The sequence below is a fragment of the Lissotriton helveticus genome, chromosome 1_1 (assembly GCF_964261635.1).
Source record: "Lissotriton helveticus chromosome 1_1, aLisHel1.1, whole genome shotgun sequence".
NCBI classification, from domain to species: Eukaryota; Metazoa; Chordata; class Amphibia; order Caudata; family Salamandridae; genus Lissotriton; species Lissotriton helveticus.
Window position 1 is genome coordinate 54942870 of NC_136057.1, and position 18820 is coordinate 54961689.

At 46.7% G+C, this 18820-nt stretch overlaps 1 protein-coding gene across 1 annotated transcript in view; it reads right to left on the reverse strand.

Moving 5' to 3' along the window:
* Nucleotides 1-18820, reverse strand: part of LOC144758201 (uncharacterized) — a 122315-nt gene that overhangs the window by 33689 nt on the left and 69806 nt on the right. The window contains exons 14-21 of the mRNA XM_078646416.1: nucleotides 11441-11563; nucleotides 10552-10785; nucleotides 10234-10389; nucleotides 8895-9080; nucleotides 6559-6681; nucleotides 5654-5887; nucleotides 5336-5491; nucleotides 367-552 (exon numbers count right to left, since the gene is read on the reverse strand). Coding sequence (XP_078502542.1) covers nucleotides 367-552; nucleotides 5336-5491; nucleotides 5654-5887; nucleotides 6559-6681; nucleotides 8895-9080; nucleotides 10234-10389; nucleotides 10552-10785; nucleotides 11441-11563 — 1398 coding nt within the window. The remainder of the gene's footprint in view (nucleotides 1-366; nucleotides 553-5335; nucleotides 5492-5653; nucleotides 5888-6558; nucleotides 6682-8894; nucleotides 9081-10233; nucleotides 10390-10551; nucleotides 10786-11440; nucleotides 11564-18820) is intronic.

The following is an 18820-nucleotide window of genomic DNA, read 5'->3' on the forward strand; positions in this document are numbered from 1 at the left end:
TGTGCTTGCAATGTACAGAGTGTTGTAGTAGATGAGCAGCGTTGTCTGCTGAGAGTCTTGAGACACTGGCGCTCCCTAGCAGACACTATATCCTACCGGACATGCTGATGCAGGCGAAGTCTCTAATGCAGTCGAGTGTGCTTGCAATCTACAGAATGTCATAGAGATGAGCAGCATTGTCTGCTGAGAGTCTTGAGACACTGGCGCTCCCTAGCAGACACTATATCCTACCGGACATGCAGATGCAGGCGAAGTCTCCAATGCAGTCGAGTGTGGTTGCAATCTACAGAATGTCATGGAGATGGGCAGCGTTGTCTGCTGAGAGTCTTGAGACACTGGCACTCCCTAGCAGACACTATATCCTACCTGACATGCAGATGCAGGTGAACTCTCCAATGCGGTCCACACAGCTGGCGTTATTCTGGCACGGCATGGACAGGCACTCGTTAATGTCGGTCTCACATCGGGGACCCGTGTACCCCTTTCCACATTGGCACTGGAAGGAGCCCTGTGTGTTTAAACACTTTCCAAAGTGCTCACAGGGGTTGGCACCTAGAAACAAGGAGAAAAGACCATCTGCTGAAGGAGGCAGCAACTTCTTTCATCACTACAACCGAAACAATGGCACCCTCCAGGGAATGACCGTCTGGCCTCTTAAACTAATCTCTGAGCACTCTCCTGGACATGGCAGGGTCATTCTGGAGGGCCTTTAACTGATTAGCTAGCAGTCTCTGACCCACATATGAGACTCACAAGGGATGGGGACCTGGTACATCAAGATCTTATCTGGCACGAAGCAACAGACACTGCTCAATTTCTGTGGGTAAGTTGGCGAAGGGGTCCAATCAATGAATGAATGATTGTGTTGCAGATCTGGTGCCTACTCTTCCAGGGACAATCACTGATATAGTGCTTTCCTTCAGGAATCGAGTTCATAACTCTTCAAATCATACCTGCACACACTATGAAGCTGTTTAAAGCACAAATAAGATATGCCGCCTTCTTGTGGTGAGTAGGCGGCTGCCTGACCCCACTTACATCCTTTTGTGTCTCCCCTGAGGTGGTTCACTCGATTTCTGAGCACTGTGGGAGATTATTATTGTAAACCTTTGCTGTACTTTTAAATGTTGTAAAGTGATTCACGATTTTATAAACATTTGAATTTGCCACTCGCTATGTTTTAAAAATGAAATACGATTTTTTTAACATGTAACTTTGCTATTTGCACATACACAGTACCTTTGTGCTCCCGCCTCGGTCCCCGCAGCTGTGTGCTGTTTGAGTGGAGGGCGTGGAGACCGGCACCAGAACGCCCAGGGCGTTGCCGGCAGCACATGGGGCGGAGCTGATCTTGAGCTCCGCTCAATACTTAAGCCTAGTGGCTTCACTGCACACTGAGGATTGCGGTGAGTAGGCGGCTGCCTGACCCCACTTACATCCTTTTGTGTCTCCCCTGAGGTGGTTCACTCGATTTCTGAGCACTGTGGGAGATTATTATTGTAAACCTTTGCTGTACTTTTAAATGTTGTAAAGTGATTCACGATTTTATAAACATTTGAATTTGCCACTCGCTATGTTTTAAAAATGAAATACGATTTTTTTAACATGTAACTTTGCTATTTGCACATACACAGTACCTTTGTGCTCCCGCCTCGGTCCCCGCAGCTGTGTGCTGTTTGAGTGGAGGGCCGGCACCAGAACGCCCAGGGCGTTGCCGGCAGCACATGGGGCGGAGCTGATCTTGAACTCCGCTCCCTTTATATCCCATGTGTCACCGAACGCGCAGCGGGCGCGCCTAAGGCAAGCCCGTCTGCGCCCGTCCGCGCCTGTCCCGCGCCCAGCGCTGGTCACTATGCCCAAATCGATCTGGTAGAACGTCGCAGCTGGTCTAGAGAAAGCCTCTTAGAACTCAGACCTCTTTTAGCCGACAATCACATAAGGTATAATCCAGTGCTGGCTAAACAACGGTACACCTGCCCAACCTGTCAATTTTCCCTCCGTGTAACTCCACGGTATATTTGTGGGGACGCCAGCAAGAGTAGCTCTCCCACTCCTCTGCCTCGGGTTGTAAAGGCCTGTTTAATCAATTGCCGCTCCTTACCTAAACATGCTAGCGACATTTGGCTTTCTTTTACAACTAACGCCTGGGACCTGATGTTCCTCACTGAAACGTGGACTAAAGACGTCTCGCATCCGGATATTGCCCTTGCAGTCCCTCCTGACTATCAATTTGTTGGACTGAATAGATCTGGACCTAAAGCAGGGGGGGGGAATAGCTATTATTCTCAGATCCCACTGGAAAATAGCTTCAAGAAAATTAGACAATCTGGGACCCATAGAAGCAATGTACTTTAGCATCTCGGAGGCAGCTCGTTCGATCTGTGCAGGGGTACTTATCTATAACCCTCCCAGCACCCCTCCCACCCATATGACAGATCTCCTCACGATCTCAGCTGACCTTTCCCTGAAACACCCTCACTTCACTGTTCTGGGGGATTTTAATGTACATGCTGATGATAGTAATTGCGCAAAGGCGTGCTCCTTGTTAGATACAATGGAGGGCATTAATCTCTGTCAGAAAGTCGTGGGCCCTACACACATGGCCGGTCACACGCTGGACCTTATCTTTTCTTTTGGCGTCGTTCTTATGACCCAGCCGCCAAATTATCGTATAGGGTGGCACTGAAAAAGTTTCACAAACTCAAACAAACAACTATGAGGGAGTATTTTTCCAACAAAATCAAATCGGCAGACAACTCGGCCAAGGTACTTTTTCAAGTGGTGAAATACTTCACCAATCCCGCAGCCCTTCTGCGCAAAACAGAACCTTGCCAAGAACTCTGCGATAAACTGTCTGATTATTTTCATGAGAAAATTGCCCTCATTTATGCCTCATTTAAGGTAGAAAATAACTTAGACATAGCGTGCCTACCTCCCAGTGATCTCACGCCCAAGGTCAATGGGCTTGGGGCGTTTAAACCCATCACCTTAGATACGGCAATGAAGAAACTTCAACTATGCAAATCAGGCTCACCCTTAGACCTTATGCCCGCTCAAGTCTTCTCTACAGTCGCCCCTGCGATTGTTCAGCCCCTCCTGTCAATATGGAACTCTTCTCTGGCTTCTGGCCAGTTCCCGGAGACCTGGAAGCAGGCAACTCTTATTCCTTTGCTGAAAAAATCTGATGCAGACCCTGCTGTGCTCAGTAACTACCGGCCGATATCTCTCCTACCTAAACCGGCCAAAGTGTTGGAAAAAATTGTGCAAGAACAACTGTCGGACTTTGTTGAAAGCAATGGTCTGCTACACGACTCACAATCCGGCTTTAGGACCGGTTATAGCACGGAGACAGCCCTTCTGGAGGTGGCGGAGACCGTGCGTGAGACTGTGGACAGGGGAGAGGTAGCCATGCTTGTGCTCCTCGACCTGTCCGCAGCCTTTGACACGGTCTCCCATGCCATTCTCCTGAGCAGACTACGAGAGCTGGGAATCGGTGGCTCCCCGCTTTCCTGGATTTCCTCCTTTCTTACTGATCGCACACAACAAGTCTGGTGCCATCCTTTCTGGTCTAAGGACAGGAAACCGCTAGGCTGCGGGGTGCCCCAAGGATCTGCCCTCAGTCCCCTTTTTTTAAATATTTACGTGGCACCTTTGGCAAAGCTGATTGAGTCTCTGGGGGTTAGAGTAATATCTTACGCTGACGATACGCAGCTTATTGTCTCCCTCCGAGATAACTCACTTTCTGGCTCTGAAAATTTTAAAATCTGTCTCTCCAATATTGTGGCCTGGATGACCGCCAATACGCTAAAACTTAATACGGATAAGACGGAGGTGCTGTTTTTTAATCAAACTGTCCCTTCGTCGCCCTCCACCTGGTGGCCAAAGGAACTCAACCCTCCACCTATTCCGGTAAAAGTGGCTCGCAATCTTGGAGTCCAATTTGACAATGATTTATCTTTTAAAACACACATCCAGAAAGTCACCGCAGCATGTTTCGGGAAACTTCACATGATAAAGAAAATTTCCCCCTTCCTCCCGACGGAAGCACTGAAGACTGTGATACATGCCCTGATCACCTCGCATTTGGACTATGCGAACTGCCTGTTTGTGGGACTACCGGCGTACCTCCTCCATAGGCTGCAGATTGTGCAGAACGCCGCTGCTAGGTTGATCTGCAAAGTCCCTTATCGACACTCTATCTCCCCCCATTTAAGGAAATTACATTGGCTCCCGATCACGGCCTGTGTCAAATTTAAGGCGCTGGTCCTTGCTTTCAGGGCTCTCAACGGAAAAGGCCCAAAATACCTGAAACATAGATTAAAACCAGTCCATTCTTCCCTTAATCTCAGGTCTAACCATCTTAACCTTCTGCTCACCCCTAGATTCCGTCTAGTAAGAAAGGGTGGCAGAGCATTTGCAGTGGTAGTGTCAAAACTCTGGAATTCACTACCCATCAGCCTTCGGCTCATTGACATTGAGTCTCAATTCAGGGGCAAATTAAAAACCTTTCTATTTTCGGGTCAATAAATTTCTTCCCCCTTGATCTGCATTCCTCAGCGCCGGGACACCCCCGTTGGGGGTAGCTGTGCGCTTAATAAATGTCTGAATAATAATAATAATAATAATAATAATAATTCCCAATCTGCGCCACTCCTCAGCCGTTCTCTGGCTCAACCCTATGAAGGACACAATTCTGGAAACCCAAACACAGCCGATGTTACTGGTGTACGTCTGCTCTCCTGGAGGATGTCTCTAGAGGAGAGCAGCGCTCTTGCACTGGACGGGGTTTCAATCCTACAACATCGCCACTCCAAAGCAGATAAAATACAGTACTGTGGACACCACAGCTGCAAGAGCGTCCAACAAACCTGCACTGCTCTAATGAGAGACTGACCAGCTAAAGGTATCCTAGACCATATCTGAGCTACCAACCTTCCAGAATGAGTACACCTCTACCTTCAAATTCAAGAGCATTCTTCTCACTGATGGACGCTGCTACATAAAGTTAGTAAGACTCTGGTGCTCAGGCATGCATGGATGGATGAGGCCAGTTGTTCTGCTCTTTGGGGTCAGCAAGGTCAGGGCCTAAGACAACTCAAAGCCTGTAAAACAAGCAGATCAATTCCCATAACTGTCTGCTTCAAGAGCCATGGCAAGAACTCAAGCTGTCCCCACACTATGGGTTTCACTTGCCAACTAAATACCATGAATACTTCAGATAGGAGTACGAAGATCAACACAAATCCATACTTCTCATTAGAATTACCTTATATGCACGGCATAAGCCGAAGCCAGCCCAGGGAGAGCTGCTCTGAGGGTGACCACCCTAACTTACCTATGGAGCACTCGTCAACATCCTGGTCACAAGCACGGCCAGTGAGGCCAGGAGGGCAGGAGCAGATGACACGGCCGTTCACTGGGTTGGTGTCACAGATTGCATTTTCGGGGCATGGGTTACTGACGCATTGATCATTCAGGTGGCAAAGCAGACCTGGAAGATTGAAAAAAAAAAAGCTCATAACTGAAGTAGTATACAATCCATCATAGCTCTAGAGGCCGGCCACAATTTCACCTGTTAGGAGAGTGATCTAAGAAAAGAGACATTTTTTTATGAGGGACTTCGCTTCCTGAGGCTCCCCGAGGCTCTACTCACCAGTCCTCCCCATTGGACACTCGCAGTAGAAAGAAGCCACTCTGTCATGGCAGGTGGCCCCACTGAAACAAGCGTGGTACGCACAGTCATCAATGTTCTCACTGCAGCTCTCGCCAGTCCAGCCATTCACACAGACGCAGGCGTGGCCACCGTGGGTATTGTGACAGGTCCCACCGTTGTGGCACGGATAGGGCTGCAGCCGGCATTCGTCCACATCTTCTGTGCAGAACTGACCTAATAGTAATAAGAATGAAGGAAAGAGAAGGTTAAAGTCAAATATAAAACTAACCATCATCTAGAAGTGAAAATCTATTCACAACCTACAACCTGTGGGTTTAAATGAAGAGGTGACACAGCGTTCCTGTAGAATTCAGGGCTTGGAACACTTATTACGCCTTGCACGGTAGTGAAGGTGAACGTTTAAGCAGGGCTTCGAGGGACTTCACAGTAAGATGAGGGACCAGACCTCCCTAAAAGTCTCAATATTACTGAGGTGTCCTCATTCTTAAGATCCTGACTAAAACATGGAAACCCCCTCCCTTTCTATGAAACGGACGCCATCATGCTGTGCCAGTCTGGCTCACAGCTCTCACTTGGGGGACCATCTATCTCATGTGGAAGCCCCCTGAACGAGAAGCTTCTTCTCAAAACAGCTTCACTGCAGCTTTCTTGGAAATTGCATCCATTTCATATCACCCTACTCCTCCACAGCGCGATGGTAAAGGGTGCATAGCATGAAAAAGCAAGCTCCAATGCTTCCATCATGATGGGTGGGGAGGGGAAAGGCTTTCAGAACCAGGACAAGTTCTCAGCAGTTCCCGGAGAGCATGTGCTGGTGCTGTGGGTAAAGAGGAGGGGGCAGGGGCTAACCAACAAGGACTCCTCTCCCTTCGAATCCTTCTTACCAGTCCACTCCGGAGCACACCGGCAGCTGTAGGTGTTCACCCCGTCCACACAAGTCCCTCCGTTCCTACACTTATGGCCTGGACAGTCATCAACGTTGATCTCGCAATACTGACCACCGAACCCTGAGCAGCACAAAAGAGGAACAGCATGTTAGAAAGTGGTAGTAAAGTCCAAACTACAAGCATGATGAGCAGAAGGCATTGGTAGTAAAGTGCAACCTAAAAACATGATAAGCAGAGGGCAAGGCATTGGTAATAAAGTCCAAACTACAAGCATGAGGAGCAGAAGGAATTGTGGTAAAGTCCAAACTACAAACATGATGAGCAGAAGGCATCTGTAGTAAAGTCCAAACTACAAGCATGATGAGCAGAAGGCATTGGTAGTAAAGTCCAAACTACAAGCATGATGAGCAGAAGGCATTGGTAGTAAAGTCCAAACTACAAGCATGATGAGCAGAAGGCATTGGTAGCAAAGTGCAAACTAAAAACATGATGAGAAGAAGGCATTAGTAGTAAAGTCCAAACAACAAACATGATGAGCAGAAGGCATTGGTAGCAAAGTGCAAACTAAAAACATGATGAGAAGAAGGCATTGGTAGTAAAGTCCAAACTACAAACATGATGAGCAGAAGGCATTGGTAGCAAAGTGCAAACTAAAAACATGATGAGAAGAAGGCATTGGTAGTAAAGTCCAAACTACAAACATGAGGAGCAGAAGGCACTGGTAGCAAAGGGCAAACTAAAAACATGATAAGAAGAAGGCAAGGCATTGGTAGTAAAGGCCAAACTACAAGCATGATGAGCAGAAGGCATTGGTAGTAAAGTCCAAACTACAAACATGATGAGCAGAAGGCATTGGTAGCAAAGTCCAAACTACAAGCATGATGAGCAGAAGGCATTGGTAGCAAAGTCCAAACTACAAACATGATGAGAAGAAGGCAAGGCATTTGTAGTAAAGACCAAACTACAAGCATGATGAGCAGAAGGCATTGGTAGTAAAGTCCAAACTACAACCATGATGAGCAGAAGGCATTGGTAGTAAAGTCCAAACTACAAACATGATGAGCAGAAGGCATTGGTAGTAAAGTCTAAACTACAAGCATGATGAGAAGTAGGTATTGCCTTTTCATCTTCTTAGCCATGGTTACATATCAATCCGCAAGATATGTTCCTCACCCGTGCATAGGGCACTTCCTTTCAACTCTCACCTTTACTTCACAAGTGTAATTACACAATCCACATTGCAAATTAAAAAATGTTATATATATATCAGCATCCCAATGTCGACCGGTTTATGCCAGTGAACAAGAGCTTTTCAGCTCGAAACGCGTTCACTGAAAAAAACCATAGGTTTCAGGCACGTTATAGTTAGGAATTAGCATTTAAAAAACCTTAGAAATTCACTAAAAAAAATAGGTTTCTGTGACGTTATAGTTAGTTGCACATTAGACTCATATAAAATCAGAGAAATTCGCCTGCTATAGTTAGTTGAGCTAACTATAACTCGCGCGCCCGCAATGCACTGCTGATGATGTCACATATTACATCACTCATGACATGGTCAGTGATATCACTGATGACATCTCAAATGACATCACTGATGACATCACTCAGTATGTGCATCAGATTGTAACGTGGATGATGTCATGAGTGATGTGATAACGCACTGATCATCTGGTCTGAGTTTTATTTTCCGCACTGGTCCGTCGTGCGTTTGAGTGCCGATTGAACGGAGGGCAGGGAAAGGAAGTGAAGCACTTCTGGTCTCCCGGTCTGGGCTGCAGTTAGCGGTCTAGTATGGAGGCGGGAGGACACTAAATAACGCGCATGCCTGAATGGACGCACAGCCGACACGCAGAGCGGGCACGCCACCGGCGCGCCAAAGGCAAGCAGCCGTTCGAGGCCTGGGGCCAGAACCCATGCCCATTTTTTAACTACTCAGACATATACATCAGAGCAATTACACACAATGTGTCCCCCCATCCCAGATTCATGTAAGCATAGTATGCACATGAGATCCAGTACGCAGAAATGCAATCACTGTCCCTATACGATGGCGATAAACCAGAAACAAACTAAAAATTAGCAGTAATTTACAATGATACTGCTTAGCTTACAATCTACAGAGCGTCGTAGTAGATGAGCATCGTTGTCTACTGAGACCCCAGGGTACTGGCGCTCCCTAGCAGACACTATATCCTTCCTGACATGCAGATGCAGGCGAGGTCTCCAATGCAGTCGAGCGTGCTTGCAATCTACAGAATGTCATAGAGATGAGCAGCGTTGTCTGCTGAGTCTTGAGACACTGGCGCTCCCTAGCAGACACTATATCCTACCTGACATGCAGATGCAGGTGAACTCTCCAATGCGGTCCACACAGCTGGCGTTATTCTGGCATGGCATGGACAGGCACTCGTTAATGTCGGTCTCACAGCGGGGACCCGTGTACCCCTTTCCACATTGGCACTGGAAGGAGCCCTGTGTGTTTACACACTTTCCAAAGTGCTCACAGGGGTTGATACCTAAAAACAAGGAGAAAAGACGACCTGATGAAGGAGGCAGCAACTTCTTTCATCACTACAACCAAAACAATGGCACCCTCCAGGGAATGACCATCTGGCCTCTTAAACTAATCTCTGAGCACTCACCTGGACATGGCAGAGTCATTCTGGAGGGCCTTTAACTGATTAGCTAGCAGTCTCTGACCCACATATGATGAGACTCACAAGGGATGGGGACCTGGTACATCAAGATCTTATCTGGCACGAAGCAACAGACACTGCTCAATTTCTGTGGGTAAGTTGGCAAAGGAGTCCAATCAATGAATGAATGATTGTGTTGCAGATCTGGCGCCTACGATTCTCTATACAATTTACAGATGAAGGATTACCTTCAGGAATCGAGTTCATAACTCTTCAAATCAACCTGCACACACTATGAAGCTGTTTAAAACCCACACAAGATATGTTGGCGTCTTCCCAATCTGCGCCACTCCTCAGCCGTTCTCTGGCTCAACACTATGAAGGACACAATTCTGGAAACCCAAACACAGCCGATGTTACTGGTGTACGTCTGCTCTCCTGGAGGATGTCTCTAGAGGCGAGCAGCGCTCTTGCACTGGACGGGGTTTCAATCCTACAACTTCGCCACTCCAAAGCAGATAAAATACAGTACTGTGGACACCACAGGTGCAAGAGCGTCCAACAAACCTGCACTGCTCTAATGAGAGACTGACCAGCTAACGGTATACCAGACCATAACTGAGCAACCAACCTTCCAGAATGAATACACCTCTACCTTCAAACTCATGAGCATTCTTCTCACTGATGGACGCTGCTACATAAAGTTAGTAAGACTCTGGTAGTAAGGCATGCATGGATGGGTGAGGATGGTCCTTCTGCTCTTTGGAGTCAGCAAGGCCAGGGCCGGAGACAACTCAAAGCCTGTAAAACAAGCAGATCAATTCCCATAACTGTCTGCTTCAAGAGCCATGGCAAGAACTGAAGCTGTCCCTACACTATGGGTTTCACTTGCCAACTAAATGCCATGAATACTTTAGCTAGCAGTATGAAGATCAACACAAATGCATACTTTGCATTAGAATTACCTTTTTTGCACAGCATAATCCGGAGCCAGCCCAGGGAGAGCTGCTCCGGGGTGACCACCTTAACTTACCTATGGAGCACTCGTCAACATCCTGGTCACAAGCACCGCCAGTGAGGCCAGGAGGGCAGGAGCAGATGACACGGCCGTTCACTGGGTTGGTGTCACACATTTCATTTTTGTGGCATGGGTTACTGACGCATTGATCGTCCAGGTGGCAAAGCAGACCTGGAAGATTGAAAAAATAAAAGCTCATAACTGAAGTAGTATACAATCCATCATAGCTCTAGAGGCCGGCCACAATTCCACCTGCTAGGAGAGTGAAATAAGAAAAGAGACATTTTTCTATGAGTAACTTAGCTCCCAGAGTCTCCCAGAGACTTTACTCACCAGTCTTCCCCATTGGACACTCGCAGTAGAAAGAAGCCACTCTGTCATGGCAGGTGGCCCCATTGAAACAAGTGGCAGACGCACAGTCATCAATGTTCTCACTGCAGCTCTTGCCAGTCCAGCCATTCACACAGACGCAGGCGTGGCCACCGCGAGTATTGAAACAGGTTCCACCGTTGTGGCACAGATTGGGCTGCAGCCAGCATTCGTCCACATCTTTTTTGCAGAACTGACCTAATAGTTATTAGAATGAAGGAAAGAGAAGGTTAAAGTCAAATATATAACTAACCATCATCTCATTACAACCTACAACCTGTGGGTTCACCCATTAAATGAAGAGGTGGCACAGCGTTCCTGTAGAATTCAGGACTTGGAACACTTGTTACGCCTTGCACGGTAGTGAAAGGGAAGCAGGGCTTCAAGGCACTTCACAGTAAGATGAGGGACCAGACCTCCCTAAAAGTCTCAATATTACTGAGGTGTCCTCATTCTTAAGGTCCTGAATAAGACATAGAAACACCCTCCCTTTCTATGAAACGGACGCCATTATGCTGTGCCAGTCTGGCACACAGTTCTCACTTGGGGGACCATCTATCTCATGTGGCAGCCCCCTGAATGGGAAGCTTCTTCTCAAATCAGCTTCACTGCAGGTTCTTGGACAGTGTATCCATTTCATATCACCCTACTCCTTCACAGCACGATGGGAAGGGGTGGATAGCATGAAAAAGCAAGCTCCAATGCTTCCACCATGATGGGTGGAGGGGCAAGGCTTTCAGAACCGGGACAAGTCATCAGCAGTTCCTGGAGAGCATGTGCTGGTGCTGTGGGTAAAGAGGAGGGGGCAGGGGCTAACCAACAAGGACTCCTCTTCCTTTGAATTTCTTCTCACCAGTCCACTCCGGAGCACACCGGCAGCTGTAGGTGTTCACCCCGTCCACACAAGTCCCTCCGTTCCTACACTTATGGCCTGGACAGTCATCAACGTTGATCTCGCAATTCTGGCCTCCGAACCCTGAGCAGCACAAAAGATGAAAGCATGTTAGAAAGTGGTAGTAAAGTAAATATCCCAAAGTTATGTCTGATCACAATCCATTGGGGATAGATATAAATATCAAGCTAGAATCCTCACAGACACGATGGACATTTAATAGGGCTCTATTAAGTGAAGAAGAGAACATACAGCACTTTGAGGAGTGGATTCCTAGGTTCATTGGAGAGAATTTAGGAAGTACCAATATAAGCATAGTATGGGATACATTAAAAGCAAAGTTCAGAGGAGAAACTTCTAAGTACGGCTGGGAGGAACAAAGGAAGGATAACATCTTTTCACAAACTCTATATGAGGAATTAGGTACGGCAGAAGCCAAATTAATTAACGTATTGTCTGAAGGGGGAGGATCGGAGACAGCCCAATTAAAGATTATTATTGCTAGATCTGCCATTACTAAGATATCTATCAAGAAATCGACTGGGAAGTATATGGCATGGTGGAGCAGGGTTTAGGAGAATAGTGAGAGGGTGGGTCACCTACTTGCTGTACGTACTAGGGAGAAAATAGTACAAACTCGGATCAGTGAAATTAAAGACCCTAGCGTAGGTATGGTAAGAGAGCCTAAAGCCATCCTTACTGCCTTTAAATATTTTTATCAAAGATTATATACTGAGGATATTCAAGATAGGGATCAATACATTGAGGATTATTTAAAGGGGCACATTTTTGATCCGGTATCCCCTGAAGAGAAAGATAGCTTAGGTGCGCCATTTACAATGGATGAATTAAAAGCAGCAATAGATTCTATACCTCGGGCACTCATAGTACGGCCCCCGGGCTGCCAATTGCCCGGCAAGACTTCCGTGGCAGCCCGCTGATCTTGCAGACCTCATACCCATGTTTTTAAAAAAAACATTTACAGAGTGTCTGCAAACACTGCGCGCGACTCTGAGAGACTCTGCTGCTCTGTGGGGGCCCGGCATTCCAGTGATAGTCAGAGTGGAGATGCAGGGGCGCTAAGAAGAGGTGAAATACAAAAGCCTCATTAACATACAAATGGTATTTTAAAGACCTGTGAAGTGCTCGGGTGCAGATGTGTCTGTGTGCCCGGGAAGCTGTCTCAGCCCCTGCACACACAGGCAGGGTAAGATGACAGAGGGAGGTAGAGGGAGGGGGACAGAGGAAGGGAGGGAAACGGAGGGAGATAGAGGCAGACAGAGGGAGAGGGAGGGAGGGAAATGGAGGGAGACTGAGGGAGAGGGAGGGAAAGGGAGGGAGACAGAGGAAGACAGGGAGAGGGAGGGAGGGAAAGGGAGGGAGACAGAGGGAAAGGGAGGGAGGGAAAGAGAGGAAGGGAGAGGGAAGGAGGTTGAGGGAGAGGGAGACAGAGAGAGTGAGACAGAGAAAGGGAGACAGAGAAAGGGAGAGGGAGGGAGACAGGGGGAGGAAGACAGAGGGTGACAGACAGAGGAAGGGAGACAGAGAGGGAGGAAGACAGACAGAGGGAGAGAGACAGGGGGAGGGAGACAGACAGAGGGAGACAGACAAAGGGAAGAGGGAGACAGAAGGAGGAGGGAGACAGAGGGAGGAAGATAGAGGGAGGGGGAGGGTGACAGAGGGAGGGAGAAGGAGGGAGAGGGAGGGAGATGGAGACAGCGGGAGGGAGTGAGGCAGACAGAGGGAGGAAAGAGACAGAGAGAGAGGGAGGCAGACAGAGGGAGGAGGTAGACAGAGGGAGGAAGGAGACAGATGGAGGGAGACAGACAGACAGAGGGAGGGAGACAGAGGGTGTGAGACAGACAGAGGGAGGAGGGAGACAGAGAAAGGGAGAGGGAGGAAGACAGGGGGAGGAAGACAGCGGGTGACAGACAGAGGAAGGGAGACAGAGAGGGAGGGAGACAGACATAGGAAGAGAGAGACAGAGGGAGGGAGACAGAGAGGGAGACAGACAAAGGGAGGAGGGAGACAGAGGGAGGAGGGAGACAGAGGGAGGGAGACAGAGGGAGAGGGAGGGTGACAGAGGGAGAGGGAGGGAAGGAGATGGAGTCAGAGGTAGGGAGGGAGGCGGACAGAGGGAGCAGACAGAGGGAGGAGAGAGACAGAGAGAGGGAGACGGAGGGAGGGAGGAAGGAGACAGATGGAGGGAGACAGACAGAGGGAGGGAGACAGACAGAGGAACACATACAGAGGGATACAGATAGAGGGAGACAGACAGAGGGAGGAGGGAGACAGAGGAAGGGAGAGGGAGACAGAGAAAGGGAGACCGAGGGAGACAGACGGAGGAAGACAGACGTACGGAGACAGACGGACCGATACAGAGAGAGGGGGGAGACAGAGTGAGGGTGACAGAGTGAGGGTGACAGAGGGTGGGAGACAGAGGGTGGGAGACAGAGGGTGGGAGACAGAGGGTGGGAGACAGAGGGTGGGAGACAGAGGGAGGGTGACAGAGGGAGAGAGACAGAGGTAGGGAGACAGAGGGAGGGAGGGAGACAGACAGATGGAGGGAGACACAGAGGGAGGAGGGCGATAGAGGGTGGGAGACAGATAGAGGGAGAGGGAGACGGAGGGAGGGAGACAGATTGAGGGAGAGGGAGACGAAGGGAGGGAGACAAATAGAAGGAGAGGGAGACGGAGGGAGGGAGACAGATAGAGGGAGAGGGAGACGCAGGGAGGGAGACAGATAGAGGGAGAGGGATATGGAGATGGAGGGAGGGAGACAGATAGAAGGAGAGGGAGACGGAGGGAGGGGGACAGATAGAGGGAGAGGGAGAGGGAGACGGAGGGAAGTGTAGTGTAGTTCCTATTATCCCAATAGGCTCTGCGCATTGGAATAATACCTTCAATAGTATAGGCCTAGACCAGACGTTAACTAGGTCTTCTACTGTCGATATTAGACTTAAAGTTTTGGGTTTGCCAGCTAGCTCAGAGTTCACTAGAAACTTTCTCGAATAGGCAAGGAGGAGTTGAACCTCTCTGGATAGACAAGAAGGGATTTAGTTTCTGACAACCATAGAACATGACAACTTTGCTCTCCCCTAATCAAGAGTGTATCTCTAGAGTCGTGTGAAAACAAAAGACAACTTATTTTACTCAGTCAGTACGTGCATTCTTAGTTTCACCAGATTGTAGAGAAAAGGAAGAGACGGGCGTGTTCAATAAAAGATGGTATTTATTGATCAGTCTCTTTTCTCATACAAGAGAAATGGATCGATATTATTGCAATACTTATGGTTAAGTAAAGTGCATACATTAAAAGCAGAAGTATAAAATAATACTGTAAAAACATTGATATGGTTTCTAAGCCATATGATGGTTTAAAATGAATAAAATAGATACATACACATATACATTTGACTAATCGTACTCAACTGGTGTTTCTAACTACGCCTACCCCAGTGTACCTGACCTAAGCCTAATACGTGGGCGGGAATAGAAAGTTACAGTTTAAGTTAAGTTTGTTTTGCCAAGTGACTGACTAAAGAATTCTCTGCGAGGGGTTATTCAGTTCTGTACCTGGAATCTAGGATGAATGAGGGATGGTATCTCTCGTCTCGATATTCCAGGCTGCCTGCGAGGGCTACCCGGAAACGCCGGAGCTGGATTTCTCGGCAGGAGAAAGCAGCGTCTCGTTCTCAGCGCGTCAGGAAGGCGGGGCTGCGCCAGCGGGGTCTGCTCTGCTCTGGGCTTCGGCAAGTCTGGCTGCTCCGATCTCGTCCCCACCGCGTGTGTTTGCATAGGGCAATATCGGTAATATTTATACCTGTAAGGTGCCGAGATTGACGTAAGGAGGGACATAGATACGTCAATAAGGATGTCATACGAGCTGGTCGTTAGCACATTCTTTTGCTGAAGTTCTCGATGAAATCAAAACAATGGCCGCAGGGTTTTTCCCAGGTTGTCATAGGTTTGATTTGTTTTGAGAACTCCGTATACCTTATCAGGGGCTGGAGGAATATCGCTTGTCTAATTAGATGGCAAGCGTTATGACCTAATCAGATAACACGTTCCTGTGCCGTAGTGTGACTTAATCAGATAACGGTTACTGCATCATGGGGGTTTTCTGCATCATGGGATGGCTGCTAGTTAACTTGTTAACCAGAATAGGGTCAGGAATAGGGGGATCGATACAGAACCTATAGGAATACATCACACCCACTCCACGCTAACTATGGACATATTTACGAATCTAGGCATAGTAAAACATACTGTAGAGTATTGTGTATACCTTACCACCCCAAAATACATAAATGCATTTTGAAATTATCTAATATACGGAAAAAGGCAGTCACATGTATTATATGCACTCAAGCTGTAGAATAATGCTAAAGTAATCACGCATATCTATACATTATCACTAATTTGTATATGAGAATTTACACATGAAATGGCTCTTAATACAGGAAAAAGGTTCGAGACCATTCCATCACAGAATAAAATAATTATGAACATACCAGCGGGCAGCTAATGTCTATAAAGTATCTAAAAATAGAAATGTTTAGTTCTCTAAGAATAGTTCTTACTTTAAGCAGAAGATAAGTGTCCCGAAAAATTGTAAAAATATTTTTGGGCTGCTGAAAAAAATTGCTGTCCGTGAACTGGAAGGAAAATTGTTCATGTGACTTTATTATTAAAGTTGAAGGCCAAATTCAGGGTGTTGGGAACGCCGTGTGCTAGCTTGCTCAAAAGTCTCTATTTCTGCTCTGGTGAGAACATCATATCATTTAGACTGTCGAAAAAGCTGTCAACAGCTTCCTGGGAGAGTTCCACTAACTCGGAAAAAGGTGTAACCATGCATTCGTGCGCATGATTGTCTCCATTGACGTTTTTATTAGTATTGCTGACAGAAGGTCGTACCTGATCGATGCTGCTTTCATCTTGAACTTCACTACCCCTCAATCGTAGTGGTGAAGTTTCCACGAATGCCGTCATCAGGATTGGTAGCCGTTGAGGGCAGCACAAAGCATGAGCCTTTATTGGACTCAACAATGTTTCTGCATCCATTGGCGCATCCGATTGTAGCGTCAGACAGGTGTCTAACACGCATTCTTCTCCGCATAGCAAGCACCTTAATACAGGTAAAACACATCGATGCCACATTGGTCGAAATGATAGAAACCAAGTCATGTTCAGGTCTCTAAGCCGGGATAGTCCCAGGATTTTTGATATCCGGTCCCGGTATCCAATGGCTCGGATTGTTTCTTCCCTTGTCGCAGGTGTTTTGTCTGTGACACGGTTTGCCATAACGAAATATTAGGACCAAGAATAGGATTCCTGCAATTAGTCCCAAAATGAGGGGAAGTTCGCCAAAAATCGAATGGACGAAATCTGGAAAAATACCCAGGATGTCTTTGAATGGTGTTAATGCCATCGAAAATACTGTCTTAAATACTTTTGAGACTCCACTGGTATCAGAAATATTTAAGATTTCATTCAGGATTTCTGAGAAATGTATGGGGGAATTAGTTGATAACAATGAGTGAATCTCTGCAGTCGTCCTTGCGACTAGGAGATCATACGTTTCTTTTGATGACGTGAGTCTGGTTGGCGTCTGAAGAAGCACTGTTTTCATTCTGCTTAAAGTATCTATTCGAATAGAAGTAATTTTCAAGTTGGGCCATGCCCTTGCCTCCTTGTCTGGAAAGGAGCTGGGGAACAATGAGCGTCCACAGCACTTGACCTTCGCAGTCGTAGTTATGAGATAAGGAGTCCCGGGCATAAGACTACAACATCTGCGATCTACAATTAGAATGTAACTCCCATTATAGAGTCTTTGAAAGAATGGTTCTATCTCTGCTGCAGGTGCGCCTTGCTGGTGACATGAAAGGTTATATGAATTCCCTTCACAGGCTCCATGCAAACTAATTCCATTACACAGAAGTGTACCGCTTAGTGACATCGCACAATTATTGCCACTAAGAAACACTTTCTGTCCTTTATTACTGACACATGCATGTGAATAGGGCAAGATCCATGTTGTTTTAATGTACCCCTTTCCCAGCTTTTCGTACATGCCAGCCTGTATATATTTTTGGCAGTATTGAAACCTGAAGGTTGAAATTGGAATATTAATTATCCCATGTATTATCCATTCACTGACAGGTCGTTCTGACATTGTCACTGGTAATCTCTCGAGTTTCTCAATGCTCAGGATTGTATAATCAGCACCCTTTTGTGCCATACTGATTTGTTTATCAGTAAGGTTAAAGATATTGAATAGTGACGTTGTGTTGATTAAACGCCAAGGCACATAGCCTGAACGCAGATTTTGTAACGTCCAGCCAAGCTGTACAATAGAACGCAATTGAGACTGACCGTGTTGTAACAACAGTAAGTCTTGCGATAATATGTCGATTGCTGAAGACACAATGCTGTCCAAAGAAAAAATTCTGGAGGACAGAGTCATTAACCCATTGTCCACTACAGAAAGTGATTTTTCCAAATTAATACGGTCAATTTCCCGTATACTTTCTGCTGTTTCAATTTGAGTCACCTTCCAGGCCTCGTTGTATGCTGCATATACAGAGGCTGCTATGAAACGCTTTTGACGCTGTTTGCGTGGTCCCATAATGAAATCACGCAAGTCAGCACCATCAGTAATTAAAGTTAGGTGTTGCTTAATTTCTGCCAGTGTGGAAGTTTGTAGCCATTGAAGGCATAATTTGCCCACACTGTAGGTGGTTATTATCCCTGGGTGTTGTCTTTGGGAATATCTAGGGTCTGGCCTGGTCAATTTGAACCCCTGTGTTTTGTTCAGGAATCTGTCTTGACAGTTATTAGTATCTGTGGGCCAGATCAACCACTGTTTCCAATCAGGATGTGTTCTGTTTTGGTTTAATACATAGTTTTCGTCTATCTCTTCATCTGTAGAGCTATTGCTGTTCATTGTTGGCTTTGGAATAGACGGTTTATTTAAGTCTTTGATTTTGGCTAGGCCAAGACAGGTAGTTTGTTGAACAGTGTCATTTAAAAATATAATTTGTTCTGGGATCATGCAGGCTCTAAACAATGATTCTATACCTTGTACTTGCCATTCTTTTGTACCCCAAACACTTTTTAATTCAACATTTTTGTCCCAATAATCAAAACCAAAAGTATTCATTTGTTCAAAGAATGAGTCTGAATATATCAATTTCGTGTTTGTTATCATGGTCTTTGTCCCTGTCTTATTTGACAATTTAAAATAAAATGTTTCAGCATTACTTGTGTTAAAACCTGAAAAGTATGAATATTTGTCATAAACGGTTCTTGAGCTTCCTTTTGGAGGGGTTGCACAATGTT